Source organism: Heptranchias perlo, chromosome 33 (genome assembly GCF_035084215.1).
Source record: "Heptranchias perlo isolate sHepPer1 chromosome 33, sHepPer1.hap1, whole genome shotgun sequence".
NCBI lineage: Eukaryota > Metazoa > Chordata > Chondrichthyes > Hexanchiformes > Hexanchidae > Heptranchias > Heptranchias perlo.
Window position 1 is genome coordinate 6,549,689 of NC_090357.1, and position 27,859 is coordinate 6,577,547.

Here is a 27,859-nt window from a genome sequence, read left to right on the forward strand (position 1 = left end):
TGAAAAACAACCCTCGACAACCACCCTCTGTCTTCTGTCGTCAAGCCAATTTTGTATCCAATTGGCTACCTCACCTTGGATCCCATGAGATTTAACCTTATGTAACAACCTACCATGCGGTACCTTGTCAAATGCTTTGCTGAAGTCCATGTATCCGAGTATCGAGGTAACAAAGGCATAGATGAGGGTTTCAGCAGCCGATGGGCCGAGGCATGGCGGACACGGGCGATATTACGGAGGTGGAAATATTTTTGGTGATTCAGCTCGGGGTCAAGTAGGACGCCAAAGTTGCAAACAGTCTGGTTCTGCCTCAGACAGTGGCCAGGGCGGAGGATGGAGTCAGTGGCTAGGGAACGGAGTTTGTGGTGGGGACCGAAGACAATGGTTTCAGAGGAATGCTAAGTTCACGTATTTACAAAGACTGGAAATGATCTATACCAACATGCAACAACACCCTTGTAATGATGTATTAGTTTATATGAGCATTTAGAGATACACCCTTAAATATCAAAGTTGCAAACATGCAATTGGTTAATTCAGTTTGTCAGATAGATGGCAGTGAGCTGCAGAATGTAAATTGTTCAGCCAATGCTGGATTATGAGGAACTCGTATCAATACTACAAGAACAACTTGCATTAATATAGTGCCTTTAACGTAGTAAAACACCCCAAGGCGCTTCACAGGAGCGTTATCAAACAAAATTTCACACCGAGCAACATAAGGAGGTATTAGGACAGGTGACCAAAAGCCAGGTCAAAAAGGTAGGTTTTAAGGAGCGTCTTAAAGGAGGAGAGGTAGAGTCGGAGAGGTTTAGGGAGGGAATCGCAGAACTTAGGGCCTAGGCAGCTGATGACACGGCCACCAATGGTGGAGCGACTAAAATCAGGGATGTGGAAGGGGCAAGAATTGGAGGAGTGCAGAGATCTCGGAGGGTTGTAGGGCTGGAGGAGGTTACAGAGATAGGGAGGGGCGAGGCCATGGAGGGATTTGAAAAATACATACTGTAACGAAAACAATAGCCATGTATTTTTACCTGAACCGCTTGGCATAGTGCTGATTACACACTAATTGGAACAACTGAATGGACAACTTCAAACTCGCATCGGTTGGTATTATTTTTACTTTGTATTTGATCTGAAGTCAAGCTGTGACACAAAGTTTTAATTAGGCCTTCCTTTTAATATAGATTGCCTGTAAATGCTGATCAAATCAGGAGTGGAGAGCCTGATGGAAAGAGGGCTAACTTCCAATGAAAAAAATCCATGTTCATAACCTATTTGTAGTTTAATTTTTTTTTAAAAAGTGCGCACTGCACTTTCTTAATCAATCAGGTTAGTAATCAGCATGAAGTTTACAACCCCTCCGAGATCAAATATAACCTTTCTCAGACACTATACAGCTTGACAAATATAAATTTCCACCATAAAACGGTGTAATAAATCTACCCAGGACATTGAGCATGAAGGAACCATGTTACTTATTTTTTAAATATTAACTGATCTCCTGTGGCATTGCTCATGGGTAACCTGATCTAGACCATGGTTTGTGATGTTTAGCTGTTAAAATGGAGCAGTGGTTAACTTGGGCTGTCTCTTTAATTGCTTGGGTAATCCTCATTGGGGAGTGATGTCAATAAGCACATTCTGAAGTTTATCGGAGGCTAATTGTTGGGAATGTCTGTAGATTGGCATCTGCTTGTAAATGTGCCGGCTTCTGCCTTTGGAGAGAGGCCGGGCTATAAAACAGCTGGAAATGACTGGCTTTCCTTTTCATTTTGAATGATTTTGACACTTTGGAGTGTGATATCTACACTGTGACAATTGCAGACTAGATGCAAGAATTTTCTATTTATAAATTTTTGCCCCCTACTCTGTCTTTTTAAAAAAAACATATTTCATTGGCTGACTGCAGGAAACTGGTGTCCGCGCCTCTTCACACGTGTCATGCGTTTAAAAAAAAACTGATTTGTTTTTATCAAATCTCTTGCATCCAGCAAGATAACACTTCAACACTCCCCTTACTGAACCCGTCCCTCCCCATGTGATTCTGTTTATTGGTCTTTCTGTCTCCTGCTCTGTCACCAATCATTTCTCGTCCACTTTCCCCCTCCCATCATCACTCTAATTTCTTTCCTTTCCATCACGGCGGGGTCCATTCCTCTCTCCCACCTGGTGACCGAGATTGATTTCATTTCCTTTACTGCCATCATGGCTGCACCTTGTGCCTTCTCTTCTTCCCACTGGAACCTGCACCAATCTGTTCTCCTTTATCAACCCCATCATTGCCCTGCCCTTCTTTTCGCCTTTTCCTCCTCACATCCTGAACTGGTCTCTTCTCTCTATTCTTCTCACCCTTCTCCCTTTTCTTTCTCTCTCTCTCTCTCTCTCTTCCCCCAACACAATTCTACCCAGTCTTCTATGCTGTCCTGGGCCACATTCAATTTATTAGTACTGCCTTGAACAGTGTGCGCATCTCAAGGTAGTGGCTGCTAAATGGCTCCCCAGAATATGATCCACAAAGTGCTGATAATCACCTTATTGCAGACCTTCTGTAATTACAATGCGGGGCCTCCATCCTTGAAAGTAAGTTGTTCATTTTGTCAACCATCCTTGTCAAGTGTGCAGCTCATTAGTGTGCATGACTTGTTTCAATTGTTTCTATTGAATAAGTTTTGCCAACAATTGCAAGTAATCTTCATAAACACTAATGCTGCAATATCCAGACATCAAACGTGCATTAAGGCCATGTTAGTAGTGACTGACTTTGTGGAAACAAGTTGAAATGTTATCACTGCTTGAATCCTCAAACTGCGTTTAATTTTTATGAATATGTGAACCCAACAATGTTGTCTACTTAACTCTGCCACCTAGTTTTACCACCAGTTTGGTATGGTTATACAATGGTTAAAATTTTAGCACATTAATGAACAAGTGTTGCCTAATAAGTTTAGATGTTAACGTAATAAAACTAGCCAACAGATTGGTCACAGGACATGGCATTCATGTAAGTAGGGCCAATAAAACTAGTCTTAACGATCACTTGCACAGAGGACAGTTCTCACAATTACCTAATGCTTCAACATTAGCTTGCTGGTTTAGAATTGAAGCACTGCTATTAAAATGCCATCAGATCACTCAAGAGACCAGAGTGGGGTAGTCCCAGGAACAGCTGACCTCTCATCAGCTGTATAAGGAGAGCTGGGTCGCGGTTGTACTGTGACATCAGCCAAGTCTAAATGTACAGTGCTGGATTCTCCCCAGTGGCTTAGTTGATGAAGGCGCCACATAACCGACCCACACAAGCCAGAAAGTCCCAAGTTCGATCGCCAGCCTGTGCTGAGTTACCTGATCTCAGACGGAGTAGCAGTAGGAGTACTACAATTGGCTATAGCATCCCTGGGCTGGGGAAAGGAAAATCAGCCAGGGTTCTCATTACTGATCACTATCCAGTGCTCACTGCTGAAAAGTGCCCATGTGCAGATAATTGGATGACGGCAGCATCAGGCTTGGCTGCGATGGAACCCATGATCAGATGACCTGCTGACATTTATTGTTTGAGCTTACATCTGGAAAATGAACTCTTAGGCAAAGTACTGAGGCTGCCCAGCAACCCATTAAAAGATACTTGAGCAAGGGGTCATGGTCTTCAGGAGGAGAGAAAAAAAAGCCATTGTATTGTCATGTAATGTAGAGGTACAGTATCATAATGGCTGCACTATAAATGATGAATCTAAATGTAATGCAAATTAAATATACAGTGGTGTAATGTATACATTTATAGATATTTGCACATAAATGTATACGTCACACATTTCCACAGCTTGAATGTAAATGCTGTAAGGTAATGTAAATGTGCTCGTAGTGTAAAACCTTATTGCACTCAATTCGTAAGTGTAGGCGTTATGGCCATTGTTGGGCTACACGGGCCAGAGATCAAAGATAATGAAGGAGCTGTCATTAACAATCATTTCTATTGCTCACAGATTTTCTATTAGTCCATTGGAACATTCAATTGAATTAAGTTGACTATGACTCAAGATGAGGAATTAGACAAATAAAAAATATTTCTTTGTGGCTTATATTTACAGTTTTTTTTTTGTAGATACTTAAAGTGGACTTTGTCATTAAATTTGACATCTCGTGTGGGAGGGGTTTGCGTACCTATTGAGTTACTCGACTCTCGAATATCACTGTCAGTAGGCTGCTGGCCTGGCCCCATGGATATTCAGTCACGGCTCGAGGAAATGATCTGACTTGTTGAAAATGTGATGTGGAAGGGCCTGTACATCTGGGAAGTAATCTTGTCTACACTACAATTGCAAGTGTCAAACCTGCCATAACTCTCGACTTCGATACTCAGAACACCTGCCCTTCTAATCCACCACTGGAAACTGCCTCTTGTTAAAAAGGAGGGAAAAAAAAAGTTTTCTTCCATTTTGAGTAGTTCTTCCTCGTTCACTTCAGCAGCGATATGTCATCTGCAAAGTCATCATGCTCACGGCGAAGGCAACGGAAACAGCGCCACTGAAAGACCATGAGGCACAAGGGCAGCATGAAGAGAGCGCAGATGGCTGCCATCACGTACGCGATTGTCATCAGCGTTGACTCGTCCGTCTGGGGAATGTTGTACCCGCAGTCCTCCATGTTGGTGTTGAAGAAGGGACCCTCCACCGTGGCTGAACGGAACTCATCGTGCACTGAAAGCAAAGAGGAGAATGTTAGCTTCTGTGCTGGAGGGTTTGGGGGGGCGGGGTTCTCCGTGCGAAATCCTTTACAATACATTGATCATTCTACTCTTTACCCCTTTACTGATATCGGGAACCTAACTCCAATGGAAGTGCTCAGGTATGACTGGCTGCCGTAGATCTTTATTTGCTATTCCTGAAAGGAACCTCCTGTGTCATTCACTCCAACCAGATTATTGCTGTTGGAGTAGTGTGACTCCAATTAACATTGTGTTGTGTAGAGTGTTGAAGGGGAGTCAGGCTGCAGCACTCGGTATAAGCTGGATGGTATTGTCAGTCAAATTTAAATACAGTGCCAGCCTCTTCCAATTGCTGAGTTGATAAAAGTAAAGTGTGACTGAGACATATGGACCAGAAGGTCCATGATTGAATTTCTGATGGGGGCTGAGATAGCTGATTTTGGACATTTGTTGCAGTGAGCGCATTATTATCTGCCTCAGAAGCCCTGGCCTGGGTAAGGAAAAATCAGCCAGGGTTTCCACTCAGTGAAAACAATCTAAATCAAGAATATTACTAGTGTATAAACTGAATCAGTCCAAACGCACTCTGGGTTCATCTAATCAAGTCGGTCTGAACAGAACTAGGACGCAGATGAAATGGAATCAGTGGATAGGGAGAGTGGAGAAATAATGGTTCGATCAGCGCAGCCAAGATGTGTACGTTACAGGCAATGTTAAACCAGTGGTGGGGAAAATTTAACACAACAAAATCCAGTTGCACAGAGATGCAGCATATTGGTGGTGAGTATCCCCGGCCCTCTTTTACAAAGCTGTTCCCACCCATCAACTGAAGGGCGCAAGGAGCAAGTGATATGTTGCCTAAGTGACCATTCCTCATGTGCAATTCCAGACAGCGTTACTTGGCTATTCTACCAGGGAGGGTATTGCCGCTGAGTCGGATTTCAGATGTCGAGGCAGGCACACTTTCCCGCCGGAGTCGCTACATGCTGAGCAGGCGTGGGAGTCCTGGCTGATTTATTTTTTCCCCTTATTATTATCCATTCCCCTCTCCTTTTTATGTTTTTCTTCACCCCTCTCCCCTGTGCCATCACCGTTCTTTGGGCCATTGCATCCATTGCTACTTTTAACTGGAGTGAGGCATCTGTTAGTGTTTGTGATAGTCTGCTGACTCACTCGAGTGAAGTTCACTCAAACCCTTACCCTCCTCACAAAAAAAAGTAGAAAAATTGTAGTGATCTGGGCTAAGAGTTGAGTCAAACCATAAATTCAGGCATTTTAATGCCAGAATTGCTCTTAAATGTTTTACTTATTCATTAGCTGAGTATCTGAAGTAAATATAAACATTAATATTGGATCCTAGAATTGACGGGAGTATCTACTGAACATTGCAGGGATATAAAGCACTTTACATTAATGTATATTTGTTATCATGGCTTTTCCTGGCTTGTGTTGGGGGAGGGGTGGAGGGAAATCAGTAATCTGTAACGTGATTGTTATGGTATAGGTGTGAAGATCTCCACTACAGATTCAGAAACTCACTTTAAATCACTTATTAGATGAAAATTATCGAGTTAATACAGAAAATATAACATTTTATGTAATTCATCTACCAAATGTTTTTTTTATCTTCTTCCTTTATTGATTTTTAAACCTTATTTTCTTCTTGTCCCTATGTTTTTTTTTTGTTCCTTGTCTTTTCTTTGCTTTACTGTCCTTGAGATGAGACTTTAATCCAAGGTCTCTTCTGTCTGTCTGGATGTAAAGCACCCTGTGGCACTATTTGAGAAGAGCTCTGGTTCCCCCCCGATGTCCCGGGCAACGTTCCTCTCACAACCAACAACAGATTTACTGGTCGTTCGTCTCATTGCTGTTTATGGGACCCTGCTGGTGTGGAATGGCTACCGCATTTGCCTGAAGAACGTCAGTCATAGAATCATAGAAAGGTTACAGCATGGAAGGAGGCCATTTGGCCCATCGAGTCTGCGCCGGCTCTTTGCAAGGGTAATCCAGCTAGTCCCACTCCCCCGCCCTTTCCCCGTAGCCCTGCAAATTTTTTCCTTTCGAGTACTTATCCAGTTCCCTTTTGAAGGCCATGATTGAATCTGCCTCCACCACCCCCTCAGGCAGTGCATTCCAGATCCTAACCACTCGCTGTGTAAAAAGGTTTGTCCTTGTGTCACCTTCGGTTCTTTTGCCAGTCATCTTAAATCTATGTCCTCTGGTTCTTGACTCTTCTGCCAATGGAAACAGTTTCTCTCTATCTACTCTGTCTAGACCCTCCATGATTTTGACTACCTCTACCAAATCTCCTCGCAACTGTCTCTGTTCCGAGGAGAACAACCCCAGCTACTCCAGCCTATCTACGTAACTAAAGTCCCTCATCCCTGGAATCATTCTAGTAAATCTCTTCTGCACCCTCTCTAAAGCCTTCACATCTTTCCTAAAGTGGGGTGCCCAGAACTGGACACAATACTCCAGTTGTGGCCGAATCAGTGTTTTATAAAGGTTCATCATGACTTCCTTGCTTTTGTACTCTATGCCTCTATTTATAAAGCCCAGGATCCCGTACATTTTTTTTAACTGCTCTCTCAACCTGCCCTGCCACCTTCAATGATTTGTGCACATATACCCCCAGATCTCTCTGTTCCTGTACCCCTTTTAGAGTTGTGCCCTTTAGTTTATATTGCACTTCGACGTTAAACATTTTGATGTGACAAGCTATAAAAATGCAAGTCTTTCTTAAACTTTTGCTCTCTCTCCTTACTGATTTTCCCCTGCCAAATAAATCCTCAGTCCAGCAGGAATTCCTGTAATGCCTGAGTCTTGAGTGGTGCTGTAATTAACTTCTCTGTTTTACTGTTGGTTACAGTACGTGACCACAGTAACTTCTTGGTGCAGAAATTAAGTAGAAGCTCAATAATGTCAACAAGTGGCAGCAGTCAGATACTACACACAGTATAACAGGTTGAAGTGTATATAGTGTTATGAGAGAACAGCAGACTTTGCAATTACAGGGAATAATGTGCCCTGTACACATACAATTATTAAACGTATTTTCAAGTTTATTACAGAGACACCCAGAGGCATTATAGCAAGTGGATGAAACAAAATGTAACGTAAAGCAAGAGAGAAGTACTGATAATGTTGAGCTGTGAGTTGAGCCTGGCAGTGTAATGAATGCTCTGAATCAGATGAAATAATTCTGAACATTTCAGTAGGGTTTCTGACTGTTAAGTTTGTACGGTTTCATGTTGCACATAGAAAACTTGGTAAAAAGTAGCTTTTTTTTTTAAACATTTATTGTGAATATTTTGTGCTTCTCAAGGTAAGGGACTATGGCATTGGTGAATGATGTCTAGTGTTGGCATCATGTAATCCCAGGTCAGATCAAATGCAGAGTAAAGCTCTCTCTACTGTAACAATATGCATCGGCCCAAAACTCAGAAGAGCATCCCACATCAGCCATTCTGTGGCCTCTCCCTGTGAGATTACCAATTTTGTGCTAATTAGTGCAAATTTAGAGCAGTTTTGTTGCCTGGACTCAATGCCTACTAGAAACTAGGTTGAGATTATCAAAATGCATTGTGTTATATTTTAAGGCAAAGGGTGTAGAACAGCAACACATGGTGCTATGCACAACTTCATTCTTGGCAGGCAATGTCTGATCTCAGCCTCACTGAGGTAGGGAGGTTCTGAAGGAGAGGAAAAGGCATCTGCCCATGGAAATGGGAGGGAAGTATTAGAGGGGCATTCCTCCATGGGCCAGTCTCGTGTTCTTCTAAGCAGCAATGGTAAAGGATTAGGAGCAGGGTTGAAGATGGTTGAAGAAGAAAGAAGGACTAGGAAAAGAGGACTCCATCAAGTATCACCTTTGTACAGAAAGCACTTAAACAGATCTCATCACACTCACCGTGACAGGTGCTAACTGCAAATCCAATCCGTTTCTGAGCACGGTCGAAGACGACATAAAACCCCTCCATGATGACGGCGCCCATTACGGTTCCTGTGGTAGACTGGGAGATGGCAAACTTATAACAGTCATCCTGAGAAGTGGCCACATCTTCCACTGGACGCAGATATTGCTGTGAATAAAGGAAGTTAAGAATCGGAAGTCAATCACGAGCTCAGAACTGGGTTGAGATTGCCCGAGCTTATTTCATTTAGAACCCTCATAGCCAGCAGAGAGAGTGCAGACTTTCATCTCCTTAACTCGGGCTGGCCTGGGAAACTCCCCCAATAGCTTTGCTGAACTCTACAAGTCAGGAAGATCACGGGTTCAATTCCTGCTCTGTGCCATGTTAACTGATCTCAATCAAATCTGTAGTAAAGATGCTACAATTGACCTCAACACCCTGGTTAGGTAGCATAAAATTAGCCAGGGTTCCCATCGTTGATGTGAGATGAGGATAGGTTCGAGCTCGACTGTGGTGGTTTCTGCAGTTTAATCGCCTGCCAAAATTCACCGTCTAGACTGACGATCCTTGAAGAGCAAGACGACACTATGGAGGCTGAGCAATCACAGAGTTCTTAACAGCAGTGAAATCTCTTTATTGAATCTATACGCCCTAGTAGACGGTTTTCCTACTGTTAGGAATGCTGGGATAGGCCCCTGCCCTACATACTGTTCTCGTCCTTTGCCTCATTAACCAGAAGAAGACACTCACAAATCCCACTGCTGGCTGATTCATGAAAAGCGGAAGAGAAGATTAAACAAGGATAAGAGAGAGTGGAGAGAAGGCTATATTCATGGTACTTGGCTGTCCCTGAAACCTGTGTGCTGGACATAGGTTGTCGCTTTTAATCATGTTTTTAGTTTGGCTCAAACGTACAGCGTACGACTGAAAATCCGGCACCCAGGATGTATCCAACGGTTAGAGCTCTGGGAGTTGGATATACAACTGATGAAAAATCTCATTATTAAGGGAAGGTTAAATGTTAGAATCGAGAGGGGAAAAAAAACAGCTTGTAGTGTCTCACTGACTTACTTGCGGTAGGATAGTGATTTGGAAAGATTGATTGGTGGCCTCCCCCATGAGGTAGAGCGATATTGTTGGGAAGATATGCCAGGGCGTAGTGCCAACCTGCCAGCAAACCAGCTGCTCACCCAACCAGAAACCATCAGGGAACTTCTCCGTCTGTCAAAAGGAGAAAAAAATTTTAAAAATGAAGGAAGTAATGATGATCATGAATATTTCATTATCTTAGGAGTCTTTAATCAACAGCAGATGTTGTACAAGTTTCTAAATACTATTATTTATCATTTAAAACATACATATGTGCGATATGTATCTTAAGATATGGCACAAGGGAGTCTGTACACTGCGTTTTCACAAGAGGCATACAGGTGAGGAAGGCCATTTGGCTCATCCATCCAGAAAGAACCTACAATCATGCCCTCATCAAAGAATCGTAGAAAGTTACGGGACAGGAGGAGGCCATTCGGCCCATCGTGTCCATGCCGGCCGAAAAAGAGCTATCCAGTTTAATCCCACTTCCCAGCACTTGGTCCATAGCCCTGTAGGTTACGGCACTTCAAGTGCGCATCCAAGTACTTTTTAAATGAGTTGAAGGTTTCTGCCCCTACCACCCTTTCAGGCAGTGATTCCAGACTTCTACCACACACTGGGTGAAAGAAATTCTCCTCAGCTCCCCTCTAAACCTTCCAACAATTACTTTAAATCTATGCCCCCTGGTCACTGACCCCTCTGCTAAGGAAAATAGGTCCTCCTTTTCCACTCTATCTTGGCCCCTCATGATTTTATACACCTCAATTAAATCACCCCTCAGTCTCTGATGTTCCAATGAAAACAACCCCAGCCTATCCACCCTTTCCTCATAGCTAAAATTCTCCAGTCCTAGCAACATCCTTGTAAATCTGCTCTGTACCCTCTCTAGTGCAATCACATCTTTCCTGTAATGTGGTGACCATAACTGTATGCAGTACTCAAGCTGTGGCCTAACTAGTGTTTTATACAGTTCTAGCATAACCTCCCTGCTCTTATATATTCTATGCCTCGGCTAATAAAGGAAAATATCCCATATGCCTTTTTAACCACCTTATCTCCCTGTCCTACCTTCAGGGATCTGTGGACATGTACTCCAAGGTGCCTTTGTTCCTCCACACCTCTCAGTATCCTCCCATTTATTGTGTATTCCCTGGCCTTGTTTGCCCTCCCCAAATGCGTTACCTCACACTTCTCCGAATCAATTTACATTTACCACTTTTCTGCCCACCTGACCAGTCCATTGATAGCTTCCTGCAGTTTACAGCTTTCCTCCTCACTATCAACCACATGGCCAATTTTTGTCACAGCATCCAACTATTTCTTAAATGATTTCAAGTTTTTCTTTCCCTTAATATCCAATGCAGGAGTGCATTCCAGGTACTCATCACTCTTTGTGTGAAGAGAAACTTCCATCTTCCAAATTATCAAGTCAGTTTTTCACATCTGGTTCTTTTGTCACGGTTTCATGTGAAATGGTGTCCAGGACTTGCCATTTCCACACTCTTTAATGCCTTATGCACTTGTGTGAAGTCATATCTTGATCGCTTCCCTTCAAAGGCGAGAACCTTTCTATCCAGTCTATCCTTATAAGTCAGTTGTTTGATGTTTGGAATCAATCTTGCAGCTCTTCTCTTCACAGCCTCCAAGACACAAACGTCTCCCTTGTGTCTCAGTAGCCAGTGATCAGACCAGTGCACTGTACACTTCCTTCACCTTATACCGATTTGGCTGTATAATTCACTAATTGCCGCACCATAATAATTGTGTATTATACACTCGGTGCTTCACATTAGTAAATGTTAAGCACCAAGTCTACTAATACTCCTAGATCTCTTCCAACCTTCACCGTTAACTAATTCAATATCATTCATGGAGTATGTATGTCGCCCATTTTATTTTCTTCCAAATAAGGTACTTTACACTTATCTACTGGTCCACCCACTTAATATTTTAGTTCATCTGTAGGTCCTTGGGTGCCTCTTGAGATTCGGCTGCCCCTTCTAGTTTGGTCAAATTTGCAGATGATACCAATTTGCATTTCCATGATTTCAGGGCTGTTGCTTTTTTCAGTTTTGATTCAACTTCATTTCTGCAGAAGTTACCTTTTTCAATGAAGAAATCAATCTTCGCCAACCTTGAAGACAGGAAGAAGACTGAAATCATGGAGAATCCTCAGTACACAAAGAGGTTCCCTAATGTCATGGACCTGACAGTCCAATATAGACCATCCATCTGCAATATTTATAAGAACATGCGGTTGTGCCTTCAAACTAGCCTCATTTGGGAATCATCCATATTACTTCCCACCGTGGTTCCACATAGCTTAATCCTAAAGGCCTGGAAATCTCCCCAAAAAAGTGACTGCAGCACTCTCTGTCATTGCATTGTATTGTCTGATCTGCAGTTAAAGAAAGAATAAAGAACTTGCATTTATATAGCGCCTTTCACAACCTCAGGACGTCCAAAGCACTTTACAGCCAATTAAGTACTTTTGAAGTGTAGACACTGTTGTAATTTAGGAAACCCGGGAGTCAATTTGCTCACAGCAAGGTCCCACAAACAGCAATAACGACCAGATAATCTGATTTAGTGGTGTCGGTGGAGGGATAAATATCAGCCATGACACTGGGGGGAGTTCCCCCTGCTCTTCTTCGACTTAGTGCCAGGGGATCTTTTACGTCCAGCTGAGGGGACAGACGGGGCCTTGGTTTAATATCTCATCCAAAAGTTCCTGTATATTAAGTGTCTACTGCAATGTGTTGCATTGTCATTTGTGTCCAGATTCTAGAATTATTTATTTTTCTCCGTCTCTTCTACATGTGGTAACTCATGCTGGGCTGGTTACACGGGTTCCAGTTGCCCTCCTGTGTTCACCCAAGTGCCATTCTTCATTCGGTAAATCTGGACAGCGAGTGAATGCAGTGTAATTAACCTCGCAGCCGAGTCCATTCCCATCCTGACTTGATATCAGACAAGTATACTTACCAGCAGGAGTCATTGCAAATTGATCAAGAGAGGAAACACAGGCTGATTTTTTCTCTCTCCTCTTAGCCAAGGGACACTGAGGCCAATTGTTAAAACATAAGAACATAAGAAATAGGAGCAGGAGTAGGCCATACGGCCCCTCGAGCCTGCTCCGCCATTCAATAAGATCATGGCTGATCTTCTACCTCAATTCCACTTTGATCCTACCATGGTCTGGCTGAAATCAGTTGACTTCACACCAGATATCAAACCTAGAACTTTCTGTACGGCTTAATACTGCGGTATAATTACAGAGTATAAGTGCCTTTGAAGGAATCATAGACGATCATTGAATGATACAGCACAGAAGGAGGCCATTTGGCCCATCATGCCTTTGCCGGCTCTTTGAAAGTGCCATCCAATTAATCCCACACCCCCTGCCCTTTCCCCATAGCTCTGCAAATTTTTTCCCCTTCAAGTATTTATAGAGAGGGAGAAATGGAGAGAAATAAGAAGCTTAAAAACAATATATCAACTCGCTTTTTTTCCTTTTAAGGAACAATACTTAACAGAAGACGCGGCTTTGATGGATTTCACTGCGGCTTGGAACACCTTCTTGGGCAGCCTGAGGTTGGTGGTTCCACTGTCTACGATGCTCTTGTCATAGTTGTACTAAAGAAAATCAAAAGGTGAAACAGGACAGAGACAATAAATAATGAGGGATGTACAGCTGAGAGTGAATGACCAGGCAGTAATTCGGTGCAGGGGTTCAGGAGATCGTATAACAGTGAGAGCCACTCAAGTGGTATACAGACATTGTCCAGGCCCTGACATTAAATTACAACCTCTTCCTCAATCTCAGCCACTATGTTTTATATATAATTTATACAAAATGTTATCATCTCTTCTGGTTAATTCACAATATTTTATTTAACTTTATTGAGGATAAATTCAGTGTTAGAAAGTTAATGCAGTGTGTTACAGCACAATGCTGGTATTTGTTGCAGTGTGTGAGGTATTTATTTTGACGTGTGGGGGTATTTATTTTGGCGTGTGGGTATGTATTGCAGCATGTGGGGTCTGTATTGCAGGGTGTGGGGTCTGCATTGCAGTGTGTGGGGTATGTATTGCAGGGTGTGGGCTATGTATTGCAGGGTGTGGGGTATGTATTGTGGCGTGTGGGGTATTTATTTTGGCATGTGGGGTCTGCATTGCTGCGTGTGGGGTTTGCATTGCAGCGTGTGGGGTATGTATTGCAGCGTGTGGGGTCTGCATTGCAGGGTGTGGGGTCTGCATTGCAGCGTGTGGGGTCTGCATTGCAGCTTGTGGGGTATGTATTGCAGTGTGTGGGGTACTTATTTGTAGCATGTGGGGTATTTATTGTGACGTGTGGGCTATGTATTGCGGGGTGTGGGCTATGTATTGCGGGGTGTGGGCTATGTACTGCAGGGTGTGGGCTATGTACTGCAGGGTGTGGGATATTCATTTGCAGTATGTGGGGTATGTATCGCAGGGTGTGGGCTATGTATCGCAGGGTGTGGGGTATGTATCGCAGGGTGTGGGGTATGTATCGCAGGGTGTGGGGTATGTATCGCAGGGTGTGGGCTATGTACTGCAGGGTGTGGGCTATGTATCGCAGGGTGTGGGCTATGTATTGCAGTGTGTGGGATATTCATTTGCAGTATGTGGGCTATGTATCGCAGGGTGTGGGCTATGTATCGCAGGGTGTGGGCTATGTATCGCAGGGTGTGGGGTATGTATTGCAGCGTGTGGGCTATGTATTGCAGGGTGTGGGATATTCTCACCTCCTTACAGTCCAGATTCAGGTCCTGTCCATTGATCTCAATCTTTACTATAATAACCTCATAATACCACTCCTTCCTGATTGGTGTGAACCAGATGTTGCCCAGATACAGGGAAGAGTCAACTCCACCTATTATCTACAACATGGTGGGGACAAAGCAAAAAATGGTCAAGGGTATTTCATAAAACCATCCCTTACCTCAACAACACACCAGCATTTCGCACTTAAACATATTGTTTCCTATCTGCTGTAATCACTCGTGGCTACTTCATAAGCTTAAAGCACTCCCCCTGATGGCTCACTGCACCATCTGTTGCACTGAACCACACATAGGAACAGGAGTAGGCCATTCAGCCCCTAGAGCCTGTTCCGCCATTCAATTAGATCATAGCTGATCTGTATCTTAACTCCATCTACTCCATACAGACCAGATGGGCCCAAGTTCCATTGCCTGTTCTGTATTGGGTTAGCTAATCTCAACACAAGCAGCAGAAGTGGGGGGGACAACAATTGTCTTTTACAAGTTCTGGCTAGCGATGGATGTCAGGGTTGCCACCTTTGGTCTTTAGCCAGCAGGTCATGCATGGATGCCTGGTGAGGAGGGGAATGACCACCCCTGCCCCCACCCCTCCCACCACCCATGGTCTACTGACACTCATTGTCTAGGCTCATACATAAAGAGTCGCCAAATTGGGCAAGGTGGTGGAGGGCAGCAGGCATCTGTGAAACTGTACCCCAGTTGGAGTCACCTCCTTCAGAAGAAGTAGGAAGAACACTGGAAAAAGAGAGAGAAATCCTTACAAGAGTGGGTAACGTTCTGATATGTTTTTCCTGAAGGGAGCTAATGAATGCCGGTCGTTGTAATACCGTGGCCAGAACAGCAAATTAGACCTTCAACCCATCGTGCCACAGATGGTTAGGACGTGGGTTTGCGTTCACAATTCTCCACACGGGGAGTTCCTGGCCTCAGCCACACTGATGTGAGCAGCAGTAAGGCAGGGAACAAGTGACTCCCCCATGGGGAGGGATGGGATGGCGTTCACCATGGGCATCACCCTTTTGCCCAGCAATGGTGTGCGGCTTAAGGAAACTAGCAGGAGGTAGGAAGCAGACAGTATAATTATGAACTCCTGGCCTGCTCTGATGAAGAAGAGTTACATTCGAAATGCAAACCTGCCTTTTTCTGTCAGATGACAACTGATTTCATTTCAGCAAACACATTTTTTCTCTTTTTAGTCTGCAAATCAGACTTATATACTTTGTGCAATATTTTTTGATTTCTGCCATGCAGAGCACCAAGTGAAGACAGTACTGGAACAAAGTAATGAAAATTCAGACAGATGTGTCAGGCACAAATTTTCTTGTCGACCAAGTACAAGACAGACAGAAGTGTCTGTTTTCAGTTCCTCTCGCCTAAGTCTCAGATTTTGCTTCTGCAATTATTTCACTGACAACTCTACCACTTGTCAGGGAAGCAGATCTAGGTTACATGCTGGAGGAATAAGGAAGATTACTGATTTTTTTTCCCCTGAACAACTGATCACAGACACACTTAATTGCTAGCGTGTCTAAACACAGGAGGTGCGGGGGTGGGGGGTGGTTTCACTCACCATGCTCCCTCCCACAGACGATGCAGAGTCTGTGTCGTTCATGGAGAAACCCGCTCCACACAGCTGCAGCGAGAAGATGTTGGGGACCCGGGTCTGCTTCACCAGCGAATCGAAGAAGGGTTCCAAGTTTTCATCAGGCTGTGGAGAGATTAATGGAGGGGAACAAGGTCAGGAGGTGACCACTAGCTGAACAGTGAAACCATTCTTCCTTTTAAAAAAAAAAATTCATAGCAGCCGAAGTAAGATTTAGACTGCGCAAACTGGAACATTAAAGGACAAAGAGGTCTGGGATACATCACCGATTCCCAAATGGTGATAGTAACATAGGAACAGGAGTAGGCCATTCAACCCCTCAAGCCTGTTCCGCCATTAGATCATGGCTGATCCGTATCTTAACTCCAGCTGTCCGCCTTGGTTCCGAAACCCTTAATGAGACCCCCTAAATAAAGGTGAGACCCCCTCATACACAATTAACAAGCCCTCCCTCTGCCCCCAAAGCTTGAAAACTTGGAAGCTTCAGCTCTTCAAACTCTCTGGAGGACTGTTAATGGCTGATTCCTGATTGGCACAAAAAGGCTGCTCCCTGATTGGTCAAAATCCATCAATCAGGGAGCAATGTCTTATGGTCACTCGGTCTGGGAAGTTTAAAGGAGGTGGATCTGAAATCAGCTTTGGGCAGAAGCATGCCAAGAAGAAGGGAGCTGGCAGGCCCTCTGCAGGCTGGATTCGAGCAGCTCGAAGGCCGGATTTGGCCCATAAGAACACATCTTAGACATCCCGAGACCTCTGATTTCACCTCTACGACTGGGGTCTGGATCTGACCCAGGCTGATGGGATGAAAGTCTCTCCTCCCTCTCTGTAGGCTGTAATGGTCTTCGGTGAAATGGATTTGTGCCTTTTGAACTGAGGTCCTTGTGGGTGTAATTCCACAGCACAAAAAATGTTCACAAATTGAAAGTAATTGGATTATCCAACTGAGCAAAGTCATCGTGATGCCAGAGAAAACATTTAAAGGGGTATTGCCCTTTATGAAAATGTGTTTGGCAAATGTCTTCTCACGTAGGGAAGGAGCAGAGTAAAAAAAAGTATGGGCATCTTATTTATCACAATGAGTTTGTGCAAGAGCAGAATCATAGAATTTTACATCACAGAGGAGGCTGCTTGACTCATTACACCTACGCCAGCTCTCCGAAAGATCTATCCACTTAGTCACATTCCCCTATCCTTTCCCCTTATACTTTGAAATTTTTCTTTTTTTCAAATATTTATCCAGCGTCCTTTTATAAGTTATTATGGATTCTGCTTTCCCTACTGTTCTTGGTAGGACATTCCATGTCTTAATAATTAATTTGCCGCATAAAAAAAATCCTCCTAAAAGAAACTTCCCCTTCCTTCTTTAGATGATGATCTCAAATTTATGCTCTCTAGTTACCAACTCACTGATCGGTGGAAATAGTTTTTCCCCTTTTTTCTCTCCCACCTTCTCAAGGGCAACTAGGGCTGGGTAATAAAGGCTGGCCTTGCGAGCGATGCCCACATCCCGAGAATGAATTTTCAAAGAAAACCGTCATAATTTTCAACATTTCTATCAGATCTCTTTTTAATCTTCTTGTTCAAAGAGCTCGACTTTTTCTAGTCTCTCCTCATAACTAAAACCTCCCATCCCTGTTATGCCTGCAAATCCCTTCTGTTCTCTCTCCAAGTCCTTGAAATCCTTCCTAAAGTGAGGCACCCAAAACTGGTCCCCATTCCCCTATTCTAACTGCAGTTGAACCAAGGTATAGGTTTAGCAGAGCCCTTTGCTTCCGCGCTCGAGGATTCCATATGCGATCTGGTGCTATTGCCCTATTGGGGGTGATTTTAAACCCCAAGTACGGGTGGATTGGGGGCGGGTGGGAGTTGAGAATAGTTGTTTTTTGAGTCGCGGCCGCAACCCGGCTTTATTTCCGGGTTTAATGTCGGGGCAGAAAAGTACAGGCTTCCCATTGGGAATGCAAAGTCCCAAAATTTTGTGGTTGTGATCCAAAAAAACAACTATTTTCAACTCCCACCCGCCCCCAACCCACCCGTTCTTGGGGTTTAAAATCACCCCCAATGTGTTTGATAATACATTTTTTAAAAGATTTGTCCTACATTTTTTTTTAACGAAGATTTTTCCTTTTTAAATATTCAAACAGAGAAATGTAGTAGTTTTTGGAAGCAGGTTTATAGTTTGATCACTATCTCCTGAGGGCAGCTATTGCATCACAGTGTTTGAGTAAAGAGTTTTCGAACTGTACTAAGGAATAGTCTGAGGGGAATATCACATTCTGGAGCAGCTGCATTAACACGAGATGGATTGAAAGAAATAATACCAAAACTCCAAAAAATATATGCTAATAAAACCATAGCAAGGAAAACAGTCATTTAATCCCCCAAATCATCATCAACGTAGAATCAAATTTAGAAATAATATAAATTATGAGGGAGTTCAGCTTCCTTTCTGTGCTATTCTTAGTGCAATCCCTAACGCATTTGCATTGACCTGTTAACAATAAACTCAGTTCACCTTGCGTGCAAATCTGGAGCACAAAATTGCTCACAAGTGCTGCAAGATGGGCAAGCTCACCCTGAATGCCATAAGGGTGACTGAGAAACATAGGAACAGGAATGGGCCATTCAGCCCCTCGAGCCTGTTCCGCCATTCAATTAGATCGTGGCTGATCTGTATCTTAACTCCATCTATCCGCCTTGGTTCCGTAACCCTTAATACCCTCGCCTAACAAAAATCTACCAATCTCAGTTCTGACATTTTCAAACATTTAAGATGAATGAGTTAGCGGCTACATTAAAATAGCACAGACAGAATCTTAACACAGTGCACAGGAATTTAAACCCTCAGGTGTCAAAAAACACATTTTTCAGGCTAAGGCAGCAGGACAGTTAGAACAATGAATGTGAGCGATCTGACCAAGTCTGCGGGGTATAAATAGAATGCTAGATGTTAGATTTGTACCACAGGCTTCAATCATTTTGTTGCTATTAAAACATAAAGATAGAGGCAGTGTACCATTGGGAGGCAGTGTACCATTGGGGTGCAGGTTTCTATGCCTTGACTTTCCATTGTAGAGAGATGTCCGTTAGAACAGAAGAAAGCATGGAATGAGAAAAGGCCACCTGACCCATCATTCCACAAACCACGGGCAATCTACTCCATCATGATCTCTACTACCATGTGTATTTAATCCCCTGGGGGAATGTTTATTTGGGTATCATTTGCTGATATCTAAATATAATAAAATGAAACTCCAAAATATTCCTCCATCTCACATAACCATAACCGCAGTCTCTCTACCCCCAGCCTGTATTCAACACGGTATGTGACAAACTAAAGAGATTTCTGTATTTTATGTTGTATGATTTTAGATAGATAGGGTAAATGCAATTTAAAATTGTTTCAGCCAGCTGCACATCTGAATAAATTCCATTGTTCCTATAGGAATGACAACCAATGTACGTAACTGGCCAAACCTATCAGCATAATCAATGAGAAACGACTGCCCTAAATGGATTTACTTTGTTTCCATTCCTTTGTTCAGAAATTAACTAAATCAAGAAAAAAACAGCCCAGGCAGACTATGTGAAATGTTAACATATGCAGATTGACAGACTGTGGAATAGACTGATTAAATGTTTTTGATTGCTGAACCACTGAGGGGAATTTTTGAAGGAGGATGGTAATATCCAGATATCAACACCTCATTTCACAAGCTGCAATTCTCAGCTTTTATTGTTGATTTCAAAGAAATGTCTGTAACATTAATGATTTCCTTGGCATAAATCCAGCTCAGCTACAGTTCTGGCTTCAGATTCGAATTCAATGAGTACACTGAAAATTTGCATCAGCATCGCATTGCGAAGGCTGTTTCATCCAAAAGGCCTGTCATTCATCAAGCAGTGTAAGAAATAACAAACTAAAAACTGATATTTAACCCTCAGTATTTTTATACATTTCTATATATTATTCACCCTGTAAGTAAATCTGACTCTTAGTTCTAGTCTGTACGCATTGTTCTGACCGTATGGTATTTTCTGCCTTTTGGAACCGTTGGGAATATGTTGGGCATCCCACATGATTTCGAACGGTTGATTCAACAAGTAGGGAGTAAATGCTAATCTTGGGCAAGCTATCTCAGACACTTTCAAATCAAAGGAGATTCAGTCTGGCTTATGGAAAATGTCTTTTTTGCCCTGAATGCGAGGTCCATTTATTAATGCTCCTGTGAAACACCTTGGGATATTTTACTATGTTAAAGGCACTATATAAATGCAAGTTGTTGTTGTTTGGTCAAGTATTAACTCCCGGATCATTTTTCTGACTCACCTTATTTGGTTGGCACCACCAGAAGGTGATCATTGGGTGGAACAGGATGCCAGGAAGAGTAGTTGAGGCCAAATCACTGGGCTCACTTAAGAAGTAGATAGATGGTGTAATGGGGAGACAGCAGGATTGGTATTCTGGAAGGATGATGTGAAGTTGGCTGATGTGTCGTCTTTATCCAAACCGACCTTTTTTTTCCTGAATTGTTGTATGTCTCTACTCAAAACATAATTTTTATCATGCTTTGTGATACCTGGGGTTGCTGAGGCTGTTGAATTAGAAAATTGGGTGACATCTTTCATTATCTATATTTTAAAGTCTCTTTAAAATGGGAATATAACATGGATCTGGGAACAAAAGTTTTGCTTCCTCATTTGAAAAATTTATCCACCATAATCCTTTAGATCAGTTACTGTTGGGTGCTTAATTAGAAAGTGGCCGTGGTCAGTTGAGGGATTTGTGATAATGAGAAACTGTGCTCTACTGAGGAGGAATAATCCAACCTGCTTAGCCTGAAATTTCCCATAGTGCAATGTTTATAATGTAGTCATCATCACTGCATTTCAGAACTAAAAGACTCAGTGAGTATGAGTGCTACATGGCTTGGAGTAATTCCATTTTAAGTCTGTAATTTGTATAAAAAAATAACCATTTAAGAAAGAAAAAGAATTGTTACTCAGCATGCACTTCATGAAGACAAAATTGATTTTTTTTTTGTAATATCGGTTTAAGCGATTATAATTTTCAAAACATTCCATATATTTATCTTAATATTGATTCAATCTTAATTTAAATTCAGATTTAGCATCTAATGTACTGTATTAATGGGATTATGCTTGCCAAACCTTCCTAATAATCAGATTAACTGTTTACTCAGGAAATATATATTTAATATTTAGTTTTTTGGTTTGTATGTGCAAAGTATTTTTCACAGATCTAACTATGTACAGCACTAGGTTACTAACGCTATTTTTGTTTAACTGATTTATTTCTAGAATTCTGGAAACCATTTTGTGACTGTAGAGACATTCTATTACGTTATAGTGCTAGTCATACGCTAGTCTTCATACTTGGGCTTAGACAATCAGAAGTCTTGAGTCTTAAAGCTTTGTGAATGTAGAGAAGGGTTAAGATATTTATAGCACTAATAACATAGGTCAAAAATTCTGTTTTTTTTCCATATTGCACAACTTACACGGTTATCAATTTAATGCTTTTAACTAAATTTACCATGCAGTCTTGTTGGAATCGTGTTTTGAAAAATGGTATTATAAACCAGGCAGTATTCATAGTTATTTGTATTTAGAAAGATTGGATCAGGGAGGAATCTCTTTGGGAATATGCTAACTATGAGAAATTATATTTGAAGGCAAAATAATAGCGCATGTGGAAATTATATTAGTTCTGCATAATGCATAAAATTATTAAAAAGGCAGCATGGACAATCTTTGGGTTTAATTGTATTGAGGTCTACAGATACAAGCAACCAACAATGAATTGAAATGTGCAAGAAACAATAGTCTCAATAGCGTCCCAAATGCGACTTTGTATGACATTTTCAATTTACATATTTTTAATATGGAATGATAGGTATGGATGTAATAGGGAGGGAGGAGGCTCGTGTGGAGCATAAACACCAGCATAGATCTGTTGGGCTGAATGGCCTGTTTCTGTGCTGTACATTCTATGTAATTTCCATCATTTTGTAATTATATTTAACGTTATTAGTACCAGTATATGTTCTCAATGTTAAACAGCATCTGCTATTAGTTTGCTCGGTCTCCATAAATCTCTTTGAACTACAACAGTTTCCTCCAAATATCTGCTCCCACACAATGAGGTATTACAAAGTTAATTTATTATGTGTATTCTGGTCCTGCTTCAAATTAGATAGAGATGCATACCCAACATCCATATGGTAGATTTCTATAGACCCATTAGGGAGGGCATCCTCATCCAATGGCCCCTGTCATATGCCCCACCTCAAGCTAGACTCCTCCCAAATTCAATGATACCAGTACAAATGTATAAATAAGGACCTGAGCAATGCCCATTTGGAATGGGCACTGAATGGGGGGGTCATCATTCTATTGTCTTTTTTAAAAAAAAGATTTGGGCATCCTGTCCGGTGCCCCTTGCCCCCACGGTCGTGTCCAGTACGAACTTCCCTCACACCAGGAAAGTGCTCCGTGTTCTATAGGCAGTCAGCAGTCTTTCAATGGTTTTTGACGCCCAATGTTGGCACTCCTGGAGCTTCACGACACATATGCCCCGAGCACCAGTAAATTATACAAATAGGCTGACCTCGCTTTATCTGGTGAGGCCCAGCCCATTTGCGTGCAGGCACTCGTAGCTCCTGTGCGACATCCATGACGCAGCAATTGCATTGCATTAACTGCCCCCCGTGTGGCAATTTTATTTCAGCAAAATATACCGCTGCCCACCACCGTTAGATCCACGATTCTGAAACAGAGTCAATTCAGATGGTCATGTGCAATTTTGGAGAAAGTGAAAACAAAAAAGGTTTGGGTTTTTTTTTATTGAGAAGCCTAGGTGAAGGGCCAAGAGCCATAGTGCAAGACACCATCAAGAAGGAAACGAGTGGAAGACAAGACTAGATAAATCAGAAAGTGGTGATGATGTGATGCTAAGACTAGGTTTTAAGAGCCTGATTTGTAGGAGAAAGAAAAGACAGAGATGAGAAGGTCCTCAGTATAAAGATATTCTGCCTAGATCACAAAAGATGTAGCTGAGGCCCATCTTAGTTCATCCGTTCAAAAAGCATCACAGCATCAAACTGTGTCAGCGTTTGTTTCCAATATCCCACTTACACGTTCATTCCACTTGTTGATCACTCTTTGTGTAACAAAGAACTTCCTGGTATCAGTCCTAAATTTGCTTTTCAACAATTTGAATATGTGTTTTTTATCCTATCATTGCAGTTTAGCTGAAAGTGGTTTTCTGAGTTTACTTTTTCAAACCATTCACTATCTTGTGAAACTCTATGATGTTCTTAGTCACTGTCTTTCAAGGCTAATTAACCCAATTTTTTTTTCTCACAACTCAATCCTCTGATGCTAGAGGTCAGCTCATGATTCTTCTCCATGCATTATTCAAGGCTTGAATGTTTCTCATGTATCTTGATGACCAACAACTGAACTCAGTACTCAAGGTGCAGTCTTACCAGAGCACTGTACAGTTCTAGCATTGCATTCTCCAACTTGTAAATACCTGATACAGTATTTATTGATTTACCAGTGCCATTTAGTGTCACATCAGTATTGTGCCAACCTTTACTTTGCACTAATGAGCTGTTCAGCGTGGATGGTTTGGACCCTCTCTATGGTGCTTAATTGGAACGTCAGTGAATGACATTTAGCCTCAGTCTAACACTGCCTCCTCACACATTACTTTTCCTAGTTTCATTATCCCTTCTATCTTAGTTGACTTCCTCTATCAGTTTTTAATGACAGTGGTTGTTGCCCATGTTCGTTGGCCTAGTTGAAATCATTTAACTAGGTTCATAGACGGGTGGGGGGTGTTTCATCTACATAAGGAGAAAGGGTAAAAACAATGTTCATTTGTTGGCTGCACCTTAATCCTGAGGGGGGAGCCAAGCAACCAAGACATTATAGGGAAAACAGTAACTCTGTGATTCAAATAGATCTGTCAACAGCAGGGAAATGTTAGGATTGATATTTATGATAAACAAGAGTGTTACAGACAGCCAACTGATTTAAACACATGGAGCCATGTGTTGCTCACATTTTCAAGCCAATGTGAGCCACTCCTAATGAGTGACACTCGGTGAGCCTGATTTGAAGTGTCAGGTACCATCGGTTACTCCTACAAAGGAGCTGATGACTTTTGACACGCATACACGAAATTATGAACCTATGTAACCTTTCAGTACATTCCTATCAATCTTTCAGGCACGGAAGGAGAAGAACCCCTTCTCCCGAAATCAATCCTCGCACTCTGCTTAAAGTAACAGCACTGGGAGATTTGATTTGTTTTCTGTAAATGAAGCTTACATTATTATAATTGTATTATAATTTTATTAGCAAAGCAGCTAATTCCCAGAAATTGGATTAATAGTCTTTGCATCCCCCACAATGTTATTGATTTACCAGTGACATTTAGTGAGTCATGAAGGCATTGTTTTTGTTTATCAAACCTTACTTCTCTGTACCAAGGATTAAACCTTTTTTCTGCTTAATATTTCTTTCCTTTCCTTTCCTGAAGCTGCTGACTTTTCCTGGCTCGTCGTTCCATAGGCACTAACCATTCTCCCAGTAACTCCCTCAAGTCCTCATTCCTCGTGCTGTGAGTCTGGACAGAAAATTGCAGTGGGCTATTCACCATGGACAGGCAGTACAACCAGAGCACTCTCCCATTCAAATCCGACAAATGCACACTTTCCAACAGGAATGGCCAGACAGTGATCGGGATTGGGAACCCCGGTTACTTTGTTTTCCCCCTTCCTGACCCCAGGGTACTGAGGCTCAATGGGTAGCACTCCTGCCTCTGAGTCAGAAGGTTGTGGATTCAAGTTCCACTCCAGAGACTTGAGCACAAAATCTAGGCTGACACTCCAGTGCAGTGCTGAGGGAGTGCTGCACTGTCCAAGGTGCCGTCTTTCGGATGAGAAGTTAAACCGAGGCCCAATTTGCCCTCTCAGGTGGACGTAAAAGATCCCACGGCACTATTTTGAAGAGCAGGGGTGTCCTGGCCGATATTTATCCCTCAAGCAACATCACTAAAAAACATGTTATCTGATCATTTATTTCGTTGTTTGTGTGATCTTGCTGTGCGGAAAATTGGCTGCCGCGTTTCCTACATCACTACACTTCAACAGTACTTCATTGGTTGTATAGCGCTTTGGGATGTCCAGAGGTCATGAAAGGTGCTACATAAATGTAAGACTTTCTTTATTCTCTATCACTTCTCCCACAGGAATCAGCTAACACAGCACAGGCTGTCGATCAAACCTGGCACCTTCCTGGTCAGTTCAGATCAGTAGGACACCAGGCAGTGCAGCCATGGGGGGAGCAGCAGCATTGCTTTTTGCAAGAAAACAAAACAAAAGCTATTGAGGTCCATGAAACAATTTTACTAAGAGAGATCAAAAATTGGAAACAGATTTTTCAACAGCCACGTGTCCTCGAGTGCTCGTGATTACCTGATCTGTAAATAACATGAAATAGCGAGCAGTTGGGAGTTATTATTAAACTGTAATCTAATTGAAAGGATTCAGATGACATAATAAATGTTAAGAATTACTAATGAGCTACTTAGTAAGCAGACTACTCCTGAGAATGTGCACATTTTTCAACTAGCGGGTTGCATCATAACAGTAGGACAAGGAGACACAGGATCAACAAAAAGCTTCACTCCGAGAATGAACAACACCTGGAAGGGAATTCCCAAGTCAGGGAGTGAAGACAAAAGCAGTGGAACGATTCAAGAAACAGGTAGATGCTGTGATGGGGGGAGGGGTGGATGTGTAGGTTCCTTCTGGACAGATGAGCTGAGATGGCCTTTCCTCATCCGTATGTGTCTTGTGGCCTCAGAAGTGGGAACCTTTTTGCAGTCCGTGCCTCCGTGGGTGATGGAATTCTGGAAACTAGTCACGTGCTGGTGACAGTGGTAGTTCATGCAATGAAAAATTAAACTAATGGGGGCTGTGGCATCCTGAATGTGCAGGTTGCTCACTCAATCCCAGATTTCTTGATACTGAGTCTGTGACAGGAAACCATCTTCATTATTGTTCAGTTCTTTGACTGATGGAAATAATTGCTCACCTTCTGGGGCCAGACTATAAATCGGTCTCCTTCACTCATTCGCTCTATCTACAAAAGCCACTCAACTTGATACATATTCTTAGTAATAAAATAATTACAGCTGTGTATTATATTCCAGGATTCTGCAAGAACAGCTAAATGGGTTACTTTCACCTTGTCAAGTGACTTAGAAGCTGAATGGGTCTTTTCATTGCCGTCAGCCATGGCAACATAGATAGCCAAACGGGTCCTTTCATTGATGTCAACCATGACATTATGGAAAGTTAACTGGTTCCTTTCACATTGCCAGCCATAGTTGCACAGGCAGCTAAATAGGGCCCTTTCATGCTGTCAATTATGATAGTAAGGGCAGCTAAATGGGGTCCATTTACTCCGTCAACTGTGACAACAGGCAAAAAATATCAGTCACGTTTTCATAGTCCCAAATTGTATGCATCCCATTTCATTCATCCCTTTGCAACTCTCATTAAAAATGTAAAACAAAACTCTGCCCTTCAGCTAAATGCTACTGAGGTCGCAGTGGGGCTGTGAGCTCACCTCCTCAGTAAATTAATTAAGGTTATGAGACACTGTGATCTTTTCATTCTCTACTTGCACAGCCAGATTACTCTAGCTACTGCAAATAGACAAATGCTAAATTAAAAGTAAGTATGGTAAAATGAACAGTTCTGTAAACAGATGGAGGGGGGGTGGGGTGAAATCAAGTCTGACATCATAATTCTGTTGAACAAACAGTGGCACATCAGGGGCACCATAGCTTGCTGGGAGATGAGTTCGGCTCTTCCTGGCCCCCATTGCTAGCGGATATTGTGAACAATTCCCTCCTCTCAGGTACTGTGCCCCTCCCTTTCAAATCTGTCATCGTCACCCCCCCCTCCTCAAAAAACCCACCCATGACCTCCTCTGTCCTTGCAAACTACCGCCCCAACTCCAACCTCCCTTTCCTCTCCAAAGACCTTGAACGTGTTGTCGCCTCCCAAATCCGTGCCCATCTTTCCCGCAGCTCCATGTGACTCAGAGGCGACCGTGTTAACGAGAAATGTTTTGCCACAAATTAAAATTTATTATTTAAGTGTAATTTTCCCTATTACGTCATGGTTCGGATCCACGAAATAAATCTAGTGACAACACTGCTGGAGTTGATGCATTTCCACTTATAAAACATGATTGATTCCTCTGCACCAGTATTATTCATATTGATGTTACTCAGACAGAACTCAGTGAGGTTTGCTGACAAGTACAATTAAACCTTCAAGTATTGTTCCTGAGCAGAAAAGTTGCAATTAACTTTTGTATGTGCAAGTCAGATAGGTGCTGAACTGGCAATTTAGCAGTTCTTTAACTGCATTTTTATGTATGAATCAGTATAATATTCATATTTATATATGAATCAGTATAGCTGTCAAACAGTTCCTAGACTCACTCGTCCTCCACACCTGTCTCCAAACCTGAACTCTAGTTCATCGGTGCTGCAAACTGAATCCACCCTATCTACAAGTCAACTTCATCCCACCATGGACATTAACTTTGGACTGTCCCTTCTTGTCTCCTCCCTATTCTCCGTTTACAACCAGGACAAGGGTGTGGCCTTTATCACTACATCTCA

General features: G+C 42.4%; 1 protein-coding gene across 1 annotated transcript in view; it reads right to left on the reverse strand.

Moving 5' to 3' along the window:
* Positions 1-1,277: 1,277 nt before the first annotated feature.
* The window catches only part of bace1 (beta-secretase 1), a 74,166-nt gene continuing 47,584 nt past the window's right edge, over positions 1,278-27,859 (reverse strand). Inside the window, exons 4-9 of the mRNA XM_067970932.1 lie at positions 16,090-16,227; positions 14,481-14,615; positions 13,246-13,347; positions 9,691-9,840; positions 8,616-8,787; positions 1,278-4,697 (exon numbers count right to left, since the gene is read on the reverse strand). Of these exons, the coding sequence (XP_067827033.1) occupies positions 4,456-4,697; positions 8,616-8,787; positions 9,691-9,840; positions 13,246-13,347; positions 14,481-14,615; positions 16,090-16,227 (939 nt within the window). The 3' untranslated portion in view covers positions 1,278-4,455. The remainder of the gene's footprint in view (positions 4,698-8,615; positions 8,788-9,690; positions 9,841-13,245; positions 13,348-14,480; positions 14,616-16,089; positions 16,228-27,859) is intronic.